The 18,295-nt window shown below is 45.7% G+C and overlaps 1 protein-coding gene across 2 annotated transcripts in view; it reads right to left on the bottom strand.

The window, feature by feature from the left end:
* The window catches only part of LARP4 (La ribonucleoprotein 4), a 102,143-nt gene that overhangs the window by 63,927 nt on the left and 19,921 nt on the right, over positions 1-18,295 (bottom strand). For both annotated transcript variants that reach the window (XM_068267345.1, XM_068267344.1), the window contains exons 2-3: positions 8,596-8,740; positions 6,863-7,021 (exon numbers count right to left, since the gene is read on the bottom strand). In XM_068267345.1, coding sequence (XP_068123446.1) covers positions 6,863-6,977 — 115 coding nt within the window. In that variant the 5' untranslated portion in view covers positions 6,978-7,021; positions 8,596-8,740. The remainder of the gene's footprint in view (positions 1-6,862; positions 7,022-8,595; positions 8,741-18,295) is intronic.

Raw genomic sequence — 18,295 nt, 5'->3', positions numbered from 1 at the left:
GCCGGGGATCGCCGCCATGTGACAGAGGACATCCTGTCACAGGCTGCACAGTACGGATAGCGTCCTGTGCAGCCCCGATCACCAGGGGTGAGAGGAAGGGGGGGGGGAATTTCGCCGTGGAGGGGGGCTTTGAGGTGCCCCCCCCCCCCCCCGGCAACATGACAGCCGGCAGGAGCGATCAGACCCCCCCCTGCACATCATCCCCATAGGGGGGAAAAAAGGGGGGCGATCTGATCGCTCTGCCTGCAACCTGATCTGTGCTGGGGGCTGCAGAGCCCACCCAGCACAGATCATAAAAAACAGCGCTGGTCCTTAAGGGGGGGGGGGGGGGGGATAAAGGCTGGGTCCTCAAGTGGTTAAAAAGGAAAATCCAGTGAAAATAATGTCATAAAAAAAAAAGTTCTTTACCTTTTACAATAATTATGAATAAATGATTTAGTCGGTGTTTGCCCATTGTAAAATATTCCCTCTCCCAGATTTACATTCTGACATCACAGGGTGACATTTTTTACTGCTGGCAGGTGATGTCAGTGGAAGGAGATGCTGCTTGCTGTTTTTGGCAGTTGGAAACAGCTGTAAACAGCTGTTATTTCCCACGATGCAACAAGGGTCCCACATTGTGATGTCAAGACCTCAGTGCTGACATTTGTGGGAGGGGTTTCACCACAATATCAGCCATACAGAGCCCCCTGATGATCCGTTTGAGAAAAGGAATAGATTTCTCATGGGAAATGGGGTATCAGCTACTGATTGGGATGATCATTTCAGCCGAGGAAAAGCTAATGTGGGCACAAGGCTCCAAAGCAAGATTATGCAGTGTGAAATCGCTCATGCATCACAACCCTTCCCCTCGCCATAGAGCAAAACAGTGCAGCCATGAGGCGAACACCATTTCTTTACAGAGATTGTTATTGGTAGCGCTTTTAGAACTACCTGATGATTAAAGGTGATGGTTACAGCGGACCTGAACTCAGAATTTCCTTTCTGCTCTAAAAAATAAGCAACAGCATAATAGCCTTAAAGAAAAAACATCTGTTACTGCTGATAGAAATCTTGCAATAAATTTTCAGTGTGTCTACTTCCTGCTTCAATGGAAGCAGACATGATTAACATACTATGTTTACAAATCAGCTGCTCTGCCAAGGAAGCTGACAGCCGAGAGATCAAATTACAGCTTGTGATTAGACACAGATGAGATGGAATTAGACAGGCTAAACTCTCTAATACATTTCTCTGTGTTCCTTCTGTCCTGTGCAGGAACACTTTAAAAATAGTTTGCAGCTTAAGTCATACTGAGGGCAAAAAAGTGCTACTTTATGAAGTAATTACAGGAAGCCTCTCTGCTTGGAATACGGGGCACTGTAAGCTACAGAAAATACACAGTCAAGACAACAGATTGCAGAAAAGTAACCAATTTAAAGAGAGTCTGAAGAGAGAATAGATCTCGCTTCAGACCTCATAGCTAGCAGGGGCATGCGTGCCCCTGCTAAAACGCCGCTATAGCGCGGCGTAACGGGGGTCCCTGTCCCCCCCAAACCCCCTCCGTGCAGCGGGGGAGCGCTTCCTGGTTGGGGCAGGGCTAACCGCCGCAGCCCTGCCCCATGCGCGTCTGTCAGACGCGTATCTCCGCCTCTCCCCCGCCCCTCAGTCTTCCTTCACTGAGAGGGGCGGGGGAGAGGCGGCGATGCGCGTCTGATAGACGCGCTGGGAGGCAGGGCTGCGGCCGTTAGCCCTGCCTCCAGGAAGAAGATTACCAGCGACCATTTTACGACCAACTTTTGCGGGGGGTGGGTTGGGGGTGAAGGGACCCCCGTTAAGCCGCGGGATAGCGGCGTTTTAGCAGGGGCACACGTGCCCCTGCTATACATAAGACCTGAAGCGAGATTTAGTCTCGCTTCAGTGTCTCTTTAATTTATAAACCACCAACAGATTAATCAGCTCTGTACGTTACATTTGAAAACAAATGTAAACCTACATAGTTCATCAGGTGTACAGTAATGTAAAATTACTACCACTGCACAAAATATATAAAGATCACGGGTACTACTACTTCTGGCTAAGGAATGCATATGAAGGGATCCCCATCAGTGAAGCTGAAACCCTAGAAGTGTTAGCGATTATGTCAGCACATGTCAAAGCAAGAAACTTGAACCTATGCGAGACTAAAATATCCCCGGCAAACACATCCTTAAGCCAAAAACGACTTTCTCATATACTAGCAAAGAGCCTTACATTACTAGTGGAAGACATGAATACTTAAAAAGCCCAGCAAACCAGCACAGAAGGTAATGCTTCCATCAAAAAAAGTAAAAAAAACTAACTGATCACCGCTTTCGGCATTTTCTATGGCCTGTGTTACGCTATCCTATGTAATACGCTGTACTATGTACTTCTGCTGAGAATTTATAAGAGAAAAAAAAGAAAAAAAGGAGTTATCTTAACCCTATACCCATTTATTTTGAATCTTCAAGCCCAGGGGTAGGGAACCTATGGCTCGGAGCCAGATCTGGCTCACAGACAAATCAGTAGGGGTTGATTCACTAAGCTACACCGCACAACCGGCGCAGCTTAGTGTGGCAGCACAAGTAAAACTTTTAGAGTAGGCACACTACTGCTATAGCGTGCACTACTAACTTACTCGCGCTACCCCAAAACGAACAGCTGCTACAATTGTCCCACTCTGGACCCTGTTCAGTCTAGTGACGTTGTAGGACAAGATCCCTGCACTTTGACTGGCCCAATAGGCTGCCTGTCTTTTGACAGGCAACCCATTGGGCCAATCTCGTCCTACTAAGTGAATCAACCCCCAAGTCAGCTGGCTAATTGTACAAGCTGTCAGTTGGTATTTCTCCTCTCTGGCTCTCGGGGAAATTGCTGATGTTGCTGAAACCCAAGAGATGCTGAAGCGGTGTCTGATACTTCCACTGCCCAGCTGATCAACTGTATACACATCGGCATGGCAACAGGGACATGAGCCCTCTGATGCGCATGCGCACTGTCCCAGTTTGAAACATTGTACGGCTCTCACAAAAAATACATTTTAAAATGTGGCGTTTATGGCTCTCAGCTAAAAAAGGTTCCAGACCCCTGTTCTAGGCCCTAGAATCCAGGGAAAGTGGAACAATAGTAAATGATTCGAAAATATACATAAAAAAATAAAAATCTAACAGTCACCTGATCTTTCCATGATGAGGTTTAGAGGCTAGGAGTGACTGATTAATATGTATATAAAGCTTTAAAACAGAGCTGTGCAACGTTTGAGCACCAAAGGGAGGCTGTATACAACCTTACTGGTAGCAAACAATATACACACCTGTTATGATTCTGGCTTTTCACAGAGATCCACTTGACTAGGATGTGCCCAATACAAAGCAGTGCATGGTCACATGGGAGGACTGGCAGGGTGCAGTGGCTATGGTCAGACTAAACGTCCACCAAGTCCTGACAACAGAGTGACTGCACACCGTTCTCTACAGTGCATATTTCTAATACAATGCAGCGGTGCCATTAGTGAAAGTGTCATGCTCGGCACAGTGCCAATTTGAGATTTCAAATTAAAAGAAATAACTGAAAGGGTCACAATCCAGGAGGCCCTCCTGCTATTACAGATGTGAGTAGTACCTGTGCCATTAACCACTTAAAGAGAACCTGAACTAAAAATTAAGTCAAAATAAACAAACACATCATACTTAGCTCCTGTGTGGTCTACTCAATCTCTTTCTCCTCTCCTGTGTCCTGTTTGTCCACTGTGATCAATGGAATTCTCTGTCCACCATTTTGAAAATTGCCATTACCCCATAACCGCTTCCTGGTCAGCACACTGTTAAACTGTAATATGGCCCACTTGAGCCATAGGGAAACATGGACATTACCTTGCAAATTCAGTTGTAACTGACAGCAGCTGATATATAACTGACAGTAACTGGTATATTTCAGTTCTGACAAAATATTGTCAGAACTGGAAGGGATCACTGTAAGAAGAAAATGGTGAGCTGAGAGAAACTGACAGTGAGGTTAGTATGTGATATTAATTTGCAGCTACGTCGTGTGTTTATTTTAAATAATTTTACTCGCTTCAGGTTCCCTTTAATGACAAGCTGACTTATAAACGTCCTGCTAAGCCTCTTAATGTCTCCAGGACGTTTTTATAAGTCAGACAGTGCTGCTGTGCGTGCTCCCGCACATGCATTCCTGTGCACGTGCAAATAGTGAAAAAAACAAAGAAAAATACACCTTTATTTATAAAATACTATATTGTCACCATACTTTGTACTAGGGACATAATTAAAAGCTTGTGATAACCAGAACAAATAGGCAGATAAAATGTGTGGATTTTATGCACAGTTGCAGTGTTTATATTAAAACTATAGGGGATGAAATTGGAAAAAGTGTATTTTTTCATTTTTGTCCTTGTTTTTCCTTTTAAAATGCATGGAAAATAAAGTAATTACTGAAAACAAACTCAAAAAGCCCAATTGGTGGTGGAAAAAAAAATAAAAAAAAAATGATATTGATCATTTAATTGTGATTAGTAGTGGTTAAGCTATTAGCAAATGAAAGGGATGAGAACTGAAAGGTGAAAATAGCTCGTCCGTTAGGGTAAAAACCCCTTTGATGTGGTTAACAACGACTAGGGACAGGGATTGGTGCAGCCAGCTGAGGGCTTTCTGGATTGCCTGTTCATGATTTGGATGCCTGACCAGGTGCAGCCCTCAGTCTGGTCCATAAGCCTATACTGGAGTTAGCAATGATTCTACAGCTGTCTGGGGAGGACTGGCTTACATTCTAGGGGTAATCTGGCAGCCCCTCCTATTCTCTGGCATGCTTACTCGCAATGTATATCCTGCTACTAAGCATACCAGTGGTATAGGACTGTGAGCAATACACAGGAGGCTTGCAAGTACTCCCATGGCTGAAACATACTTTGCAATCATGTGACAATTTACAGACATGGTGCTTGATTCAGTAAACCGTTATAACTCAAATATCAAACCTTATCAAAGATATCACACCTTATCAAAGTAGCAAAGTGAGCGCTACAAACCCAAAGGGGCTCAGGGCAGGACGAGTGCCATTGCCAGTTACAGGCACAAGTTTGTAGCGCTCGCTATGCTACTCTGATAAGGGGTGATATCTTTGATATGGGGTGATATCTGAGTTATCACGGTTTAGTGAATCAAGCCCATGGATTGCTACAGTCGGCTGAGGGCCTCCTGGCGAGTATGAGAGACTGGGAAATACAAAACATGGAGGGGGGGGGGGGGGGGGGGGGGCATTGGGTTGACTGGAGGGAAGTTTCCTGGGGAAGCAAGCATCTCCTCTACACAAAGGTCACAGTCTATATACTGCCAAGAAATCAGATTTAAAATGTTTAGGCTGAACTTGCATTTTATAGAAATGTAAGTAATACGATAGAAAACCTAAAATAAACAAGACAGCTTCCACATGCAAACTGCTGGGAAGATGATGAATAGTATTGGTATTTCAGAAGAGGCCATCCTTTCTAAAAATAAACTGTTCGAAAGGTTTTCACTTATCTATAAACCAGGAAGCTCAGCGGCAAATGAACAACAGGGAGCATTTTCACAGCTGACCGTGCAGATTCCACATGCAGGAAGACAGGACTCAGTTTCAGCTACAGTAAAGCTGGCCTAAACTTTTATTGAAGGCAAAGAAATTGGGTAGTGGGTTCTATGGACACAATTTTAAAATAAGTCATAGATGAATACAAAAAGATTTATAAATACTTGGGGCTTCCTCCAGCCCCCTCCGCATCGATTGCTCCCACATCTTCCTCCGCCTTCTCCTGGTCCCGGTAGAAGCCCCGAATGTTTGGCGAGTCGCTCCTCTGGCTGGCTTCTACCGGGACGAGGAGAAGGCGGAGGAAGACAACGTGGGAGTGATCAGTGCAGAAGAGGCTGGAGGAAGCCCCTGGTATTTATAAATATTTTGTATTTATTCGTCTCTGGTACACTTTAAAGGGGAACTGAAGTGAGAAGACTACAGAGGCTGCCATATTTATTTCCTTTTAAACAATACACATTGCCTGGCAGCCCTGCTGATCTATTTGGCTGCTTAAGTGTCTGAATCACACCAGAAATAAGCATGCAGCTAATTTTGTCAAATCTGACAATGTCAGAAACACCAGATCTGCTGCATGCTTGTTCAGGGTCTATGGCTAAAAGTATTAGAGGCAGAGGATCAGCAAGAGAGCCAGGCAATGTGCATTGTTAAAAAGGAAATAAATATGCCATCCTCCATATCCCGCTTGCGTCAGTTGCCCTTTAAATCGAGTAGACAGAGTTAACTGAGTAGATTCACCTGAACCAGGGATTCAGCTGGGTATGCAAAAAGCCTACATTCACTGTTGTGATTTACTTAATAGTCAGGAGTCAATGGCAGTTCATGCTAAGGAAATGCCCTGCCATACAAGTGTTATAATGCAGGGCTGTGGAGTCGGAGTAATTTTGGGTGCCTGGAGTCGGAAAAAAATGCACCGACTCCTAAAGAATTTAAACTAATTAAAATAGAAAATGTGATAAAATGCTCTATTTCTCAGATAATAGTCATCATAAATAATTTATATATATACAGTAATAGCTGTGCTTAGTCCACAAAAATGAAATAAACCAATCAAAATTAGTTACTTGTGCTGCTTAAATAAAGCAGTCCCCGTATTTTTAAAGTCAGATATACACATCTGATTGTGACTGTATATTCAAGTGTACAGGTTATGTTGCAAAGACCTCCTTTTTTTTTTCATCTCCTCCCCCATTTCAAGTCTGTGCCAAGCTGGCACCATGTTGCTCAGCATTAACATGCATTGTTAACTGGCCTGGGAAACAGACAATCATACACACACCTGATACGTCAAACATTTGGTATCCAAGTTCGTCTTGTACTAGTAAGTCCATTCCATTTACCACCGGTTCTTCTAAAAGACCATTCCTATTTGCTTCACAAGAGGGGGAATACATTACTTCGAACGGTTTGCAAACCTCGTTCAAACTTTCTAAATTGCCTGTGAAAATAAAGAAAACTAATAGTTTAAAAAACCTTGCTCAAATGCTATAAAATTTCTACCATGCTTTTCACAAAAGACTACTTCAATATATAGTCATTAAAGCTTTAGTTATGACAAATGTTAGGTTTGCAGTTTCAGCTGTAGCAAATGACATTTAGCTTGTGCAGTGATCAGGTGCTTATTCATTTTCATTAGATTTTGTCTCCAGTTTCCCTAAATGTTGTCTTTAGAACAAAATAATTGGCTAACATTTTAGTAGTGTCCTATCATCAGTACAGGTCAAGGTGCGAATAAATACAGCTAAATCACTGTTCTGATTGAATAATTGCTGTATAAAAGGGGCCGAAGTACTTGACATTATTAATGGACACCTCCAAACAGAAAAGCCATGCACGAGCAGCTATTGCTCAGGTGTGGCCCATCAGTGCAGCCGTGCTAGTACACGAATGGGAGCGTGGTCGTGCAAACTTATCCAACAAGTTCTTGTCAAATAGGTTCAGAGGGTCCAAGAGTTGGAACAGTGAGCTCCAGGCGTATGGGGGAGCCTCAGGATTATCCAGAGACATTCCTCTATTGAGGGGTAAGCACCGAACTTTTGCTCTTTTTTTGCCTTCAGGTACACTTTAACCACTTAAGGACCAGCGGTCTCTGGGCACTTAAGGACCAGAGACCGCTGGTCCAATCCCGACGAATCGCAGCACATACCCGTCGCAACAGCCGTCATCGCCGCGACCCCCAGGACATAGACTCTGCCTGTCTCTATGACGGCAGAGTCATGTGAGCCGGTCAGGAGCCGCTTTCATTGGCTCCTGACCCTGTTTTTCAATGTAAGCCAATGGGAACAGCTTACATTGAAAGACAGGGCCAGGAGCCAATGAAATCGGCTCCTGACCGGCTCACATGACTGGCGTCAGAGACAGGCAGAGCCTGTGAGATGCGGCGAGAATCGTCGGGTTTGAGCGGCACGATTGGCGGGTAGCGGCGGAGACGGCAGATGCGCGCTGCAGACAGTGATTGAAATCTACGCCCTGCAAGCCAAAAGCCCACCAAAACAGGGCGTAGATTTCAATCGCTGCGGTCCTTAAATGGTTAATATGGGAAGCAGGTGGGTACAGTAGTCTGACAGTTCTCGTGCCAAGAAGGGCAGCAAAGAAGCTACTTCTTTCCACCATCTTGTAGATACCATTCCTTTTTATTAGCCCACAGATTCCCCCTGGTAAGAGTCACATTCTTGCAGTTATCTCCCGCTCCTCAGTGTTGCCACTGCTGACAGGCTGGCCAAACACTGAATGCACCTAGTCCTGGTATAGTGTGCTTTTGCATTAGCACATGAAAGGACTTGCCACAAGCTGCTGGGCTTAAACCACAGTTCAGCTGCGGATAAGAACTAATTGGTCACTTTGCTCTAGCTAAACAAGCACAAGAACACAGCAATGCTTCAGCAACTGTATGTGGACCAAAGACTATTCATTGTGTACTGTGCAAGAGTTTGGGTCCAATTTAACAAAATCTACATACTACACATGTAAAAACAAAAAGGCAAGCAGTTTGTTATAACTGTATATATAGACCTTCAGCATGCGTTTCTGTTGCGGCTGCTGCCTCATCCCAAGACTCTTCAGTGCCATTGACCGCTGGTGCAGCTTCAGTGTTTCCTTGTGGAATTTCCTGCCATACCTTTGCATTAGGATTCAAACCAGCACCTTTAGATGCAACCTAAGAACAAATAATATGGTCAGCCCAGGAAGTATCCATATTTAGCAATACACCTATAAAATTAAGTGTGCTTGAAAACAAACTAAGCTGTTGAAGAGAAGTAAAAAATTCAAATATTGGTTCTGAATCATATTTTAACATACACAAAATAAAATTAGTCAAAAACTTAAAAGCAACTCCTCTCAAACAATTCGGAGCTGCGGAACTATAATGAAGCCGTCGGGAAATTTGGGCGCAGGGTAAAGCCGAAAAAGTCCCAGCGACATTAATTACTATTCCCCTTCCAGGTCGCCGTGGACAGTGGGAAAATACTTAACTTGGCTTCCAGCTATAGCTGGCAGCCGAATTACACTTTTTATAGTAATTTGGGCCTACTTTTGTGACTGAACCCAAATTACGGTCTAAACGCTGCTTTAGCTACAATTTCTATTATGGCCTGTGGTGGCACTAAAATCCCCAGCACTGCCTTTACTTGCTTCGTGGCCTTTAATGACAACACTAGGAATCAGTCAGGAGAATCAATTCAGCTGAGTACATGGTCTTCCCCACTTACTCCACCCCTCCTGCACTGTCAGCCCTTCAGCATGTGTGCAGCAGTCAGGCCCCGTTCACACTTGCGTTTTGGCAAGTAAACGGACCAGATCCTGACCTGATCCTGATCAGAACCGTACGGTTCCGATCCGGATCCGGTCCGTTTGTATCAGGCATGCATCAGGCTGCCATCCGGATCCGTGGGCAAAAAATAGTTAAATATAATTAAAAAAAATGTTCGGGTCAGCAGAAGGTGCACCTGGTGCACATGTACAATCAGGTTCCTCCGCTGTAGGCATCACCTCCACCTCCGATATTCTGCCAAAACAGCTCCAGCACGTCTGTCACTGCTGCTCCACTCCAGACATGCTTGGCCCATGTGTCCCCATCCGAAATGGCCACTTGGATACGCATAGGAAGTGGGGTAGAACGTCAGGTTTTTGTAGGCAGTGTGTTCTGTGCCTTCCGTTTCCCATTGGTTTCTGTGTTCCTGATGGTGCTGTCAGGCTCAGGTCAGGCTCAGGTCAGGCTCCGGTCAGGATGCGTGGGCCGGAGATCCGGACACCAAAAAATAGCGCATGTTGGAAAAGAGTCCGGATCCGGTCCGGCTCCGTACTGTACGGAACGTACGTATGTGAACGTCCGCATAGCCTTTGCATTGCTATGCGGAACGTACGTTCCGTTTGTACAGTATGCGGTCCGGATCAGATCCGGAAAATCCGGATAGCGAATGCTAATGTGAACCGGGCCTCAGTGACCCCTCCTGTGTCCGAGACCATTGTTCTCCACACTTTACCCTCCCACCGCTACACTCCTTGCATAGGAACAGAACACATTCAAGCTAGCTATGCGTCTGTACAGCTTCTGCCCTGCTTTGTGATCCTCACCAGTACATGTGGCCTTAGGCCCCATTCACACTTGCGTTTTGCCTTGCAAACGGACCGACTCCTGATCGGATCAGGACCTGATCCTGATCGGAACCGTACGGTTCCGATCAGGATCCGGTCCGTTTGCATCAGGCTGCCATCAGGATCCGTGGGCAAAAAAATAGCGAAATTAAATAAAAAAAACGTTGGGGTCAGCAGAAGGTGCACCTGTAGAATCAGGTTCCTCCGCTGTAGGCCTCACCTCCACCTCCGACATTCTGCCAAAATAGCCCCAGCACGTCTGTCACTGCTGCTCCACTCCAGACATGCTTGGCCCATGTGTCCCCATCCGAAATGGCCACTTGGATACGCATAGGAAGTGGGGTAGAATGTCAGGTTTTTGTAGGCAGTGTGTTCTGTGCCTTCCGTTCCCCATTGGTTTCTGTGTTCCGGATGATGCTGTCAGACTCCGGTCAGGATGCGTGGGCCGGAGATCCGGACCCAAAAAATAGCGTATGTTGGAAAAGAGTCCGGATCCGATCCGGCTCCAGTACGTACGGAAAGGACGCGTGTGAACGTCCGCATAGACCTTACATTGCTATGCGGAACGTACGTTCCGTTTGTACAGTATGCGTTCCGGATCCGATCCGGAAAATCCTGATAGCGAACGCTAATGTGAACCGGGCCTAAGTTTGTATACCCAAACATGGGATGTGCATAATCACTTCTAAGGCCCATTTACAAATATATTTAACTTAGACTAGCCTGCAAAGTAAAAGATTACAAATTGGTAGCTTTTTAGGGGGGTGTTAAATTGCCCAACATGCAATTTTTAAAACCAGAGTGGTCTTGAGAATGTTATGGCGATACTGAGCGAGTAGATGGAAGGAAGCATTTCTTTTATGTCCCTGAGAAGCTAGCAGGATTTGAACAAGGCTACATACACACCCTTTTGTGTTTTAGAAATGGCTATGGATTTTTTGGTGTATACCATGGCCTTTATTATGTACCATGTTTGTATTATACTTTGCACAACGCCACAGAATATGCTGCTTGGGCCTTTATAAAATCAGTAACACATTGGCTAAAGATCACTCTAGAAAATGGCCTATTTGTATGACAGTTTGACTGATCTTGTATTATCCACTTATCACTCTGAAAGAGGAAGCCATCTATGTGGAGGAGTGGGTGTGGCTTAATATGTGGGCACGGCCATACTTGCGCATATGCAGTACAACGGTGTTTATACATCGAGGAGATTGCATCGGCGAGAACATATCAAACAGCAGCAGTGGGCTACTGGATGGACCATCCACAGGCTGCTATGTAGGCAAGCGTCTCACTTCTTTTCCTGACACAGATTTTAAAGAACAAATGTAAGCATTTATAAATAGATCTACTTTAAACTACTGTAATAAGCTTTACTTATCAAGAGAAGTGGTTTGGCCTTTCAGATGCAAAATAATGCAAATGAACGGGAGCTTTTGCCACTGCACGCATGTTTGTGGTTGACTTCTAGTAAATAAATAAAAAATATCTTACGCAATGGACCGCCCACCACCCGCTTAAATGTGCATGCATGAAACCACTGCCTGTGCTGGGAGTTTGCAGCCAGCAAACAGGCTGGCAAGCAGTTCTTGTTTCAGCCATTCCTTTTAAAGAGCTCTTTGCATTTTCATTAGCCTTTTTTGCTGACCCCAGAGGGTCCAATGATAAGACTGCAAAAAAAAAGGTCAGATATAAAACACGTTGTGAGGAAAGTATATGCTATAAGACTCTCAGTTTGATATTTGATGAGTGCTCTAATGAGAAGGACAAGGTAAAGCTGCCTTATTACTTTTCACGGAGCAATTGAAAGCAGCCAAATAAGACATTTTCCTTCCCTGATGCTTTCCAGCACACCTAAATATAGCCAAACCGTGTAGAAGCACAGCTCTAGAGTCCAATTAAACCATATGCAATATCTAAGGGACAGTGAGTGATGTAGCAATGTACTCCGTAAAGTGCTGCAGAATATTTATTATAGTATATGAACATGCAGAATTTCCATGTAGACTGTACTAGCAGCATCCAAAACAAATTACAGATGAGGTGCTATTGAAGAATCCTGTATCCATGGCCTAGAGACTAATAAGCAGTTGAGTTACCCTCAATGGCCTTTCCCCAAAGAGAAATGCATTTCTGCTCTATTGAGAGTAGATATAAAAATGCAGCTAGTGCCTGCCACAGTCCCTAAAGTTGCCCATACACTTACCAGATTTCCCGCCGATCGACAGCAGATTCGATCACTGATCGAATTTGCTGTGAAACTGATACGCAAACCGCTGACCGATCGACCAATTACCGCCCGAAATCGATCTGTCCACGCGGAAAATTTCACTCGATTGCCAGCGCTTCGGGAACGCGTCGATAGCGGCGTTTCGAATGTCCCACGACCGACGCTAGCTGCAATACATTACCTGTTCCGCCGGCACGTGTCCCCGCGATCACTTCTATGCGCTAGGCTCCGGCTACAGTTTAAACTTGCCCCGACAGGAAGTAAAATGAAGCCGGAGCCCAGAGCGGAGAAGAGACAGCGGAGAATGAGGGTCTCGCGCCGGCCAGATCAGTTAATGTATGCTGGGGCGACAGCAACTGCAGCTCTACAGATTGTGAATCGATTTCATAGTGAAATCGATTCAAACTGTTTGCAGTATAGGCAGCCAATAGATCCCTCTGTGATCAGATTAGATTACAGAGGAATCTATCTGCTGGCCGATCTGGTGGCAATCGACCAGTGTATGGCTGCCTTAACCTCCTTGACGGTTATCCCGAGCTAGGGTCGAGGCGGAAAACCGCAGCTAAGAGTGGTGATCCCGACCTCAGCTCGGGGTGGCCGCCGGAGGCTGAATGCAAAGCAATGAGCGCAGCGGGAGCATTTCTACATACCTCCCGGGGATCCCGACGTCTGCTGCAATTCTTCCTCTCCGGGGCTCTGCTTCCTGCTGGTGAGATCGCCGGCTGTCGTCATGACGAAAGCTGGCAATTTCACTTTAGAGTTGCAGCGCCACCCGGAGGATGGAGGCTTAACTGCAGCGCTGGAACCAGGGAGGTGAGTGATTGCAAAACTGCTGCAGATCTCCCTGGCAGCATGATTTTTTCCTTCCAGGTTTTAGGGTCTGAAAGGGTGCAAAAAAAAAAACAAAAAAAACAAAAACAAAAAAAAAACCTGCGATCTCTGTCGGATCCGCTCTACTACGCAGGTGCAGGAGAATTGCGCCCGCGCAGTGGAGCAGATTGACAGCTATTGGGTATTTCCACCTACCTCCGAGCGGATACTGCACCTGCGCTGGAGCCGGGAGGTAAATATTTACATGTCCTCTGTTCGGAGGGGCACAGCGAGACCGACGTGGGACACAGGACGACGGGGGAAGCCCCGATCGGATCTGGAGGCTTCCCCCCACCAAGGCAAGTAACCCCCAGGGGAACTTTTTGTAGTTACAGGTTTTCTTTAAGGCCTCATTCGCATTTACAAGGCAACGCTGCTGTCCGTTGCAGTGTTAATCCCATTTACTGACAATGAATGTGTCAATGTAGCGCTTGGAGAAAAAAAAAAAAAAAAAAGTGTGCAGCAGTGCGTTACAGTAACATACTGCTGGTCAGACACTGCAGTCCATGCACTTCTAATGGCTTTGTAGGTCACATACTATATTTGTGTAGTCCGTTGCAGAAATATAGTGCACCCTGAAAGTATTCACAACGCATCACTTTTTCCCCCCACATTTTGTAGTTAGAGGCTTATTCCAAAATGGACTATTTTTTTTCCTCAGAACTACACACACCAAAAAAAAAAAAAAAAACAAGTTTACTTGGGATTTTTGCTAATTTATTTAAAAAAAAATTAAAAAAATTTTTGGGAGAAAGGGCATGTACAATAAGTATTGGCAGCCTTTGCCAATAAGCTAAAAATTGACTTTGGGTGCATCCTGTTTCCCCTGATCACCCTTGAGAAGTTTCTACAGCTTAATTGGAGTCCACCTGTGGTAAAAATTCAATTGATTGGACAAGATTTGGAAAAGCACACCCCTGTCTATATATGGTCCTACAATTGACTGTTCATGTCAGAGCACAAACCTAGCATGAATCGAAAAGGAATGATCTGTAGACCTCCAAGACAGAATTGTCGAGGCACAAATCTATGGAAGGTTACCCAAAAATTTCTGCTGCTTCGAAGGTCCCAATGAGCACAGTGGCCTCTATCATTCGTAAGTGGAAGAAATTCAAAGACACCAGTGCTCTTCCTAGAGCTGGCCATCCATCTAAACTCAGTCAGGGGAGAAGGGTTTTAGTCAAGGAGATAACCAAGAATCAAAGGTCACTGTCAGAGCTACAGACGTCCTCTATGGAGAGAACCTTCCAGAAGAACAACAATCTCTGCAGCAATACACCAATCAGGCCTGTATGGTAGAGTAGCCAGACGGAAGCCACTCCTTAGTAAAAAGGGCACATGGTAGGCTGCCTGGAGTTTGCCAAAAGGCACCTGAAGGACTTAGACCATGAGAAACAAAATGCTCTGGTCAGACAAATATTGAACTCTTTGGTGTGAATGCCTGGCGTCACATTTGGAGGAAACCAGTCTCCGCTCATCACCAGGCCAATACCATCCCTACAGTGAAGCATGGTGGTGGCAGCATCATGCTGTGGGGATGTTTTTCAGCAGCAGAGACTGGAAGACTAGGCCGGATAAAGGAAAAGCAGATTGAAGCAATGTATCTAGACATCCTGGATGAAAACCTGCTTCGGTGCAGTATTGAACTCAGACTGGGGCGACGGTTCATCTTTCAGCAGAACAATGACCCCAAGCACACAGCCAAGATTTCAAATGAGTGGCTTCAGAACAACTCTGAATGTCCTTGACCGGCCCAGCCTAGAGCCCAGACGTTTTTGGAACAAATCCACAGCCCGGGTAAGTATTAGACTAAGGAGCAGGGCTGTGGAGTCGGTACAAAAATCCACCGACTCAGACTCCTCAGTTTAGGATTCCACCGACCCAGACTCCTCTAATTTGCATATTAAAATCTTGTTGATTGAAAGTATGTAACATGAAATTCGTCTCTTAACTGCCAACGCTTAGGAATTTTAAAAGACAACTGAAGTGAGTAGGATATGGAGACTGCCATATTTATTCCCTTTAGTCATAGACTAAAACTAGTCCTTGGTAAGAGTACTTGTAAAGAGGTAGACAGGAACAAAGAACATCTATCAGGCCCTAGGCAATGTAACTGTGGGTACATGTAAGAGTGATGTGCAGGTACTCTGCAGGAGAATGAGGGGATTCTTCCTCTATTACACATTATTCATGCACAATCTGAACCAGGTTTATGGGTGAAAGACAACACCTCTGTGTTCAATGTGCACAACATGCTCAGTGGATTCCCTGCAGCTCTGTGGATAGTGCATATGTAGAGTATAGTACTACTGTGTAAAAGTAAACATGAGACAGATGAAATTTAAGTTTTATACATACCTGGGGTTTCCTCCAGCCCCTTTCAGGCGAATCAGTCCCTCGCTGTCCTCAGCCACCTGGATCTTCTGCTATGAGTCCAGGTACTTTAGCCAGTCTGGCGTAGTGCGCATGCACACACTCCGCCGCCGGGAGCATACTACACCTGCGCAGCACTGTTGCGCAGGTGCACAACGCTCCTGGCTGTGGAAGCAGCATGCGGCCGGACTACGCTGACAGGCTGAATTACCAGGACTCCAAGATCCAAATGGTGGAGGTGGACAGCGAGGGACCGATTAGCCTGAAGGGGGCTGGAAGAAGCCCCAGGTGTGTATAAAACTTCTTTTCATCCTTCTCAGGTACCATTTAATTCGTAGTCACCAAACCAAATTTTAACAACATATCAAATTATTTGATTTCATGAGCATAAGTCAGAATCAACGCAGAATTATTTCCAGCTCATTGACCATCTCTATTAGTGACACGGCTACACATCAGGCTTTATACTTACAGCATGGATGTTATTTCGTATATATAAGAGATTCTTGTGTACACATCATATATACAGTCAGATGTGTATATCTGACTTTAAAAATACGGGGACTGCTTTATTGAAGCAGCACAAGTAACTAATTTTGATTGGTTTATTTCATTGTTGTGGACTAAGCACAGCTATTACTGTGTGTATAAATTTTATGACTATTATCTGAGAAACATTATCATATTTTCTATTTTAATTACAGTTGAAATTCATTAGAAATCGGAGCAGGTGCATTTTTTCCCCGACTCCAGGCACCCAAAATTGCCCCGACTCCGACTCCACAGCCCTGCTAAGGAGTCTAAATCTGGGCCATTTTAGGTTCCTGAAGTAAAAGTTGGCGTCGGTCGTTTCATAAACTGAGGATTCGGGTGATTTTGACACAGCCCTGTTCTGGATGTGCACCGACGCATCCAACCCAACCTGATGGAGCTTGAGAAGTCCTACAAAGATGAATTGGTGAAACTGGCTAAGGATAGGTGATCTAAACCAGTGGCATCATATGCAAAAAATTTTATTTTGCCAAGTAGGATTACAACGGTATGATAACAGTCAAAAAAAATACCATGGTATGACGGTATTACGGTATACGGTATTAAACAATTTGGACCTGGGCCCCACTCCCTCACATTAAATAATGTGCCCCCACCCGCCAGTAATAGGTGGCCGCAGCATAGGTAGCCAGGGATAGGTGTAGCCAGTGGTAGGTGGCCGCAGCATAGGTAGCCAGGGATAGGTGTAGCCAGTGGTAGGTGGCCGCAGCATAGGTAGCCTGTGGTAGGTGGCCGCAGCATAGGTAGCCAGGGATAGGTGTAGCCAGTGGTAGGTGGTGCAGAATAGGTAGCCAGGGATAGGTGTAGCCAGTGCTAGGTGGCGCAGCATAGGTAGCCAGGGATAGGTGTAGCCAGTGGTAGGTGGCCGCAGCATAGGTAGCCAGGGATGGGTGTAGCAGAAAAGGTAGCCAGGGATAGGTGTAGCAAGTGGTAGATGGCGCAGCATAGGTAGCCAGGGATGGGTGTAGCCAGTGGTAGGTGGTGCAGAATAGGTAGCCAGGGATAGGTGTAGCCAGTGCTAGGTGGCGCAGCATAGGTAGCCAGGGATAGGTGTAGCCAGTGGTAGGTGGCCGCAGCATAGGTAGTCTGTGGTAGGTGTAGCCAGTGGTAGGTGGTGCAGCATAGGTAGCCAGGGATAGGTGTAGCCAGTGGTAGGTGGCCGCAGCATAGGTAGCCAGGGATGGGTGTAGCCAGTGGTAGGTGGTGCAGAATAGGTAGCCAGGGATAGGTGTAGCCAGTGGTAGATGGCGCAGCATAGGTAGCCAGGGATTGGTGTAGCCAGTGGTAGGTGGCCGCAGCATAGGGATAGGGGTAGCTAGAATTAGGTGGAGAGCCAGAGGGAGGGAGAGGGGAGTCAGGGGACAAATACTCACTTGTCAGCAGCCAAGTCCTCAGTCCTAAGTGCTTCATTCACTTAGAGTGCAGAGACGCTGGGCGGGAACGAGCGTCATTGATGACGCCAGCCCAGGACTCAGGAGAAGTGCTCTGCATAATGCGCCGCTGGTGGGAGCCTGGGAGGCAGTCTGTGCGTGCCAGCAGCCGCGTCCTCACTGGACGCGCATCATATCCGGCGCCTGAGAGCCGACTCGCTGAGTGGGGACGGGCGGCAACGGCTGGCAAATGCGGAAGTGGAAAAACCGGTATTTTGACAATGTGCATGGTATGATAACCATGCACATTGAAACAGCGATATATCGCGATACCGGTATATCGCGACAACCCTATTGCCAAGTAAGTTTGCACCTACAAGGAATTTGTCTTGGCAGTTGCTTAACAAACACAAACAAAAACAAAAACAATACAAGGACAGACAGTGTGTATATTTATAAGTCAAGGACATTTTATATATTTATTGTATTTATAAAGCGCCAACATATTACGCAGCGCTGACATAAGTATAGTGGCAGTAAGCAATGTGAGAATTGTTCATTTACAGTTCTGTGCTGAATACTATCAAGTCCTAGCAGCTCTAACGTGGTTCAGCATTAAGTATGGCTACCGCTTGAGGAAAAAAGCTGTTCCTGTGTCTGGAGGTTTTGGTAGCGATTGACCGGAATCTTACATCTGAAGGCATGCGCTGGAAGA

This window comes from Hyperolius riggenbachi, chromosome 2, assembly GCF_040937935.1.
Source record: "Hyperolius riggenbachi isolate aHypRig1 chromosome 2, aHypRig1.pri, whole genome shotgun sequence".
NCBI classification, from domain to species: Eukaryota; Metazoa; Chordata; class Amphibia; order Anura; family Hyperoliidae; genus Hyperolius; species Hyperolius riggenbachi.
This window is presented reverse-complemented; position numbering and strand designations above follow the sequence as displayed.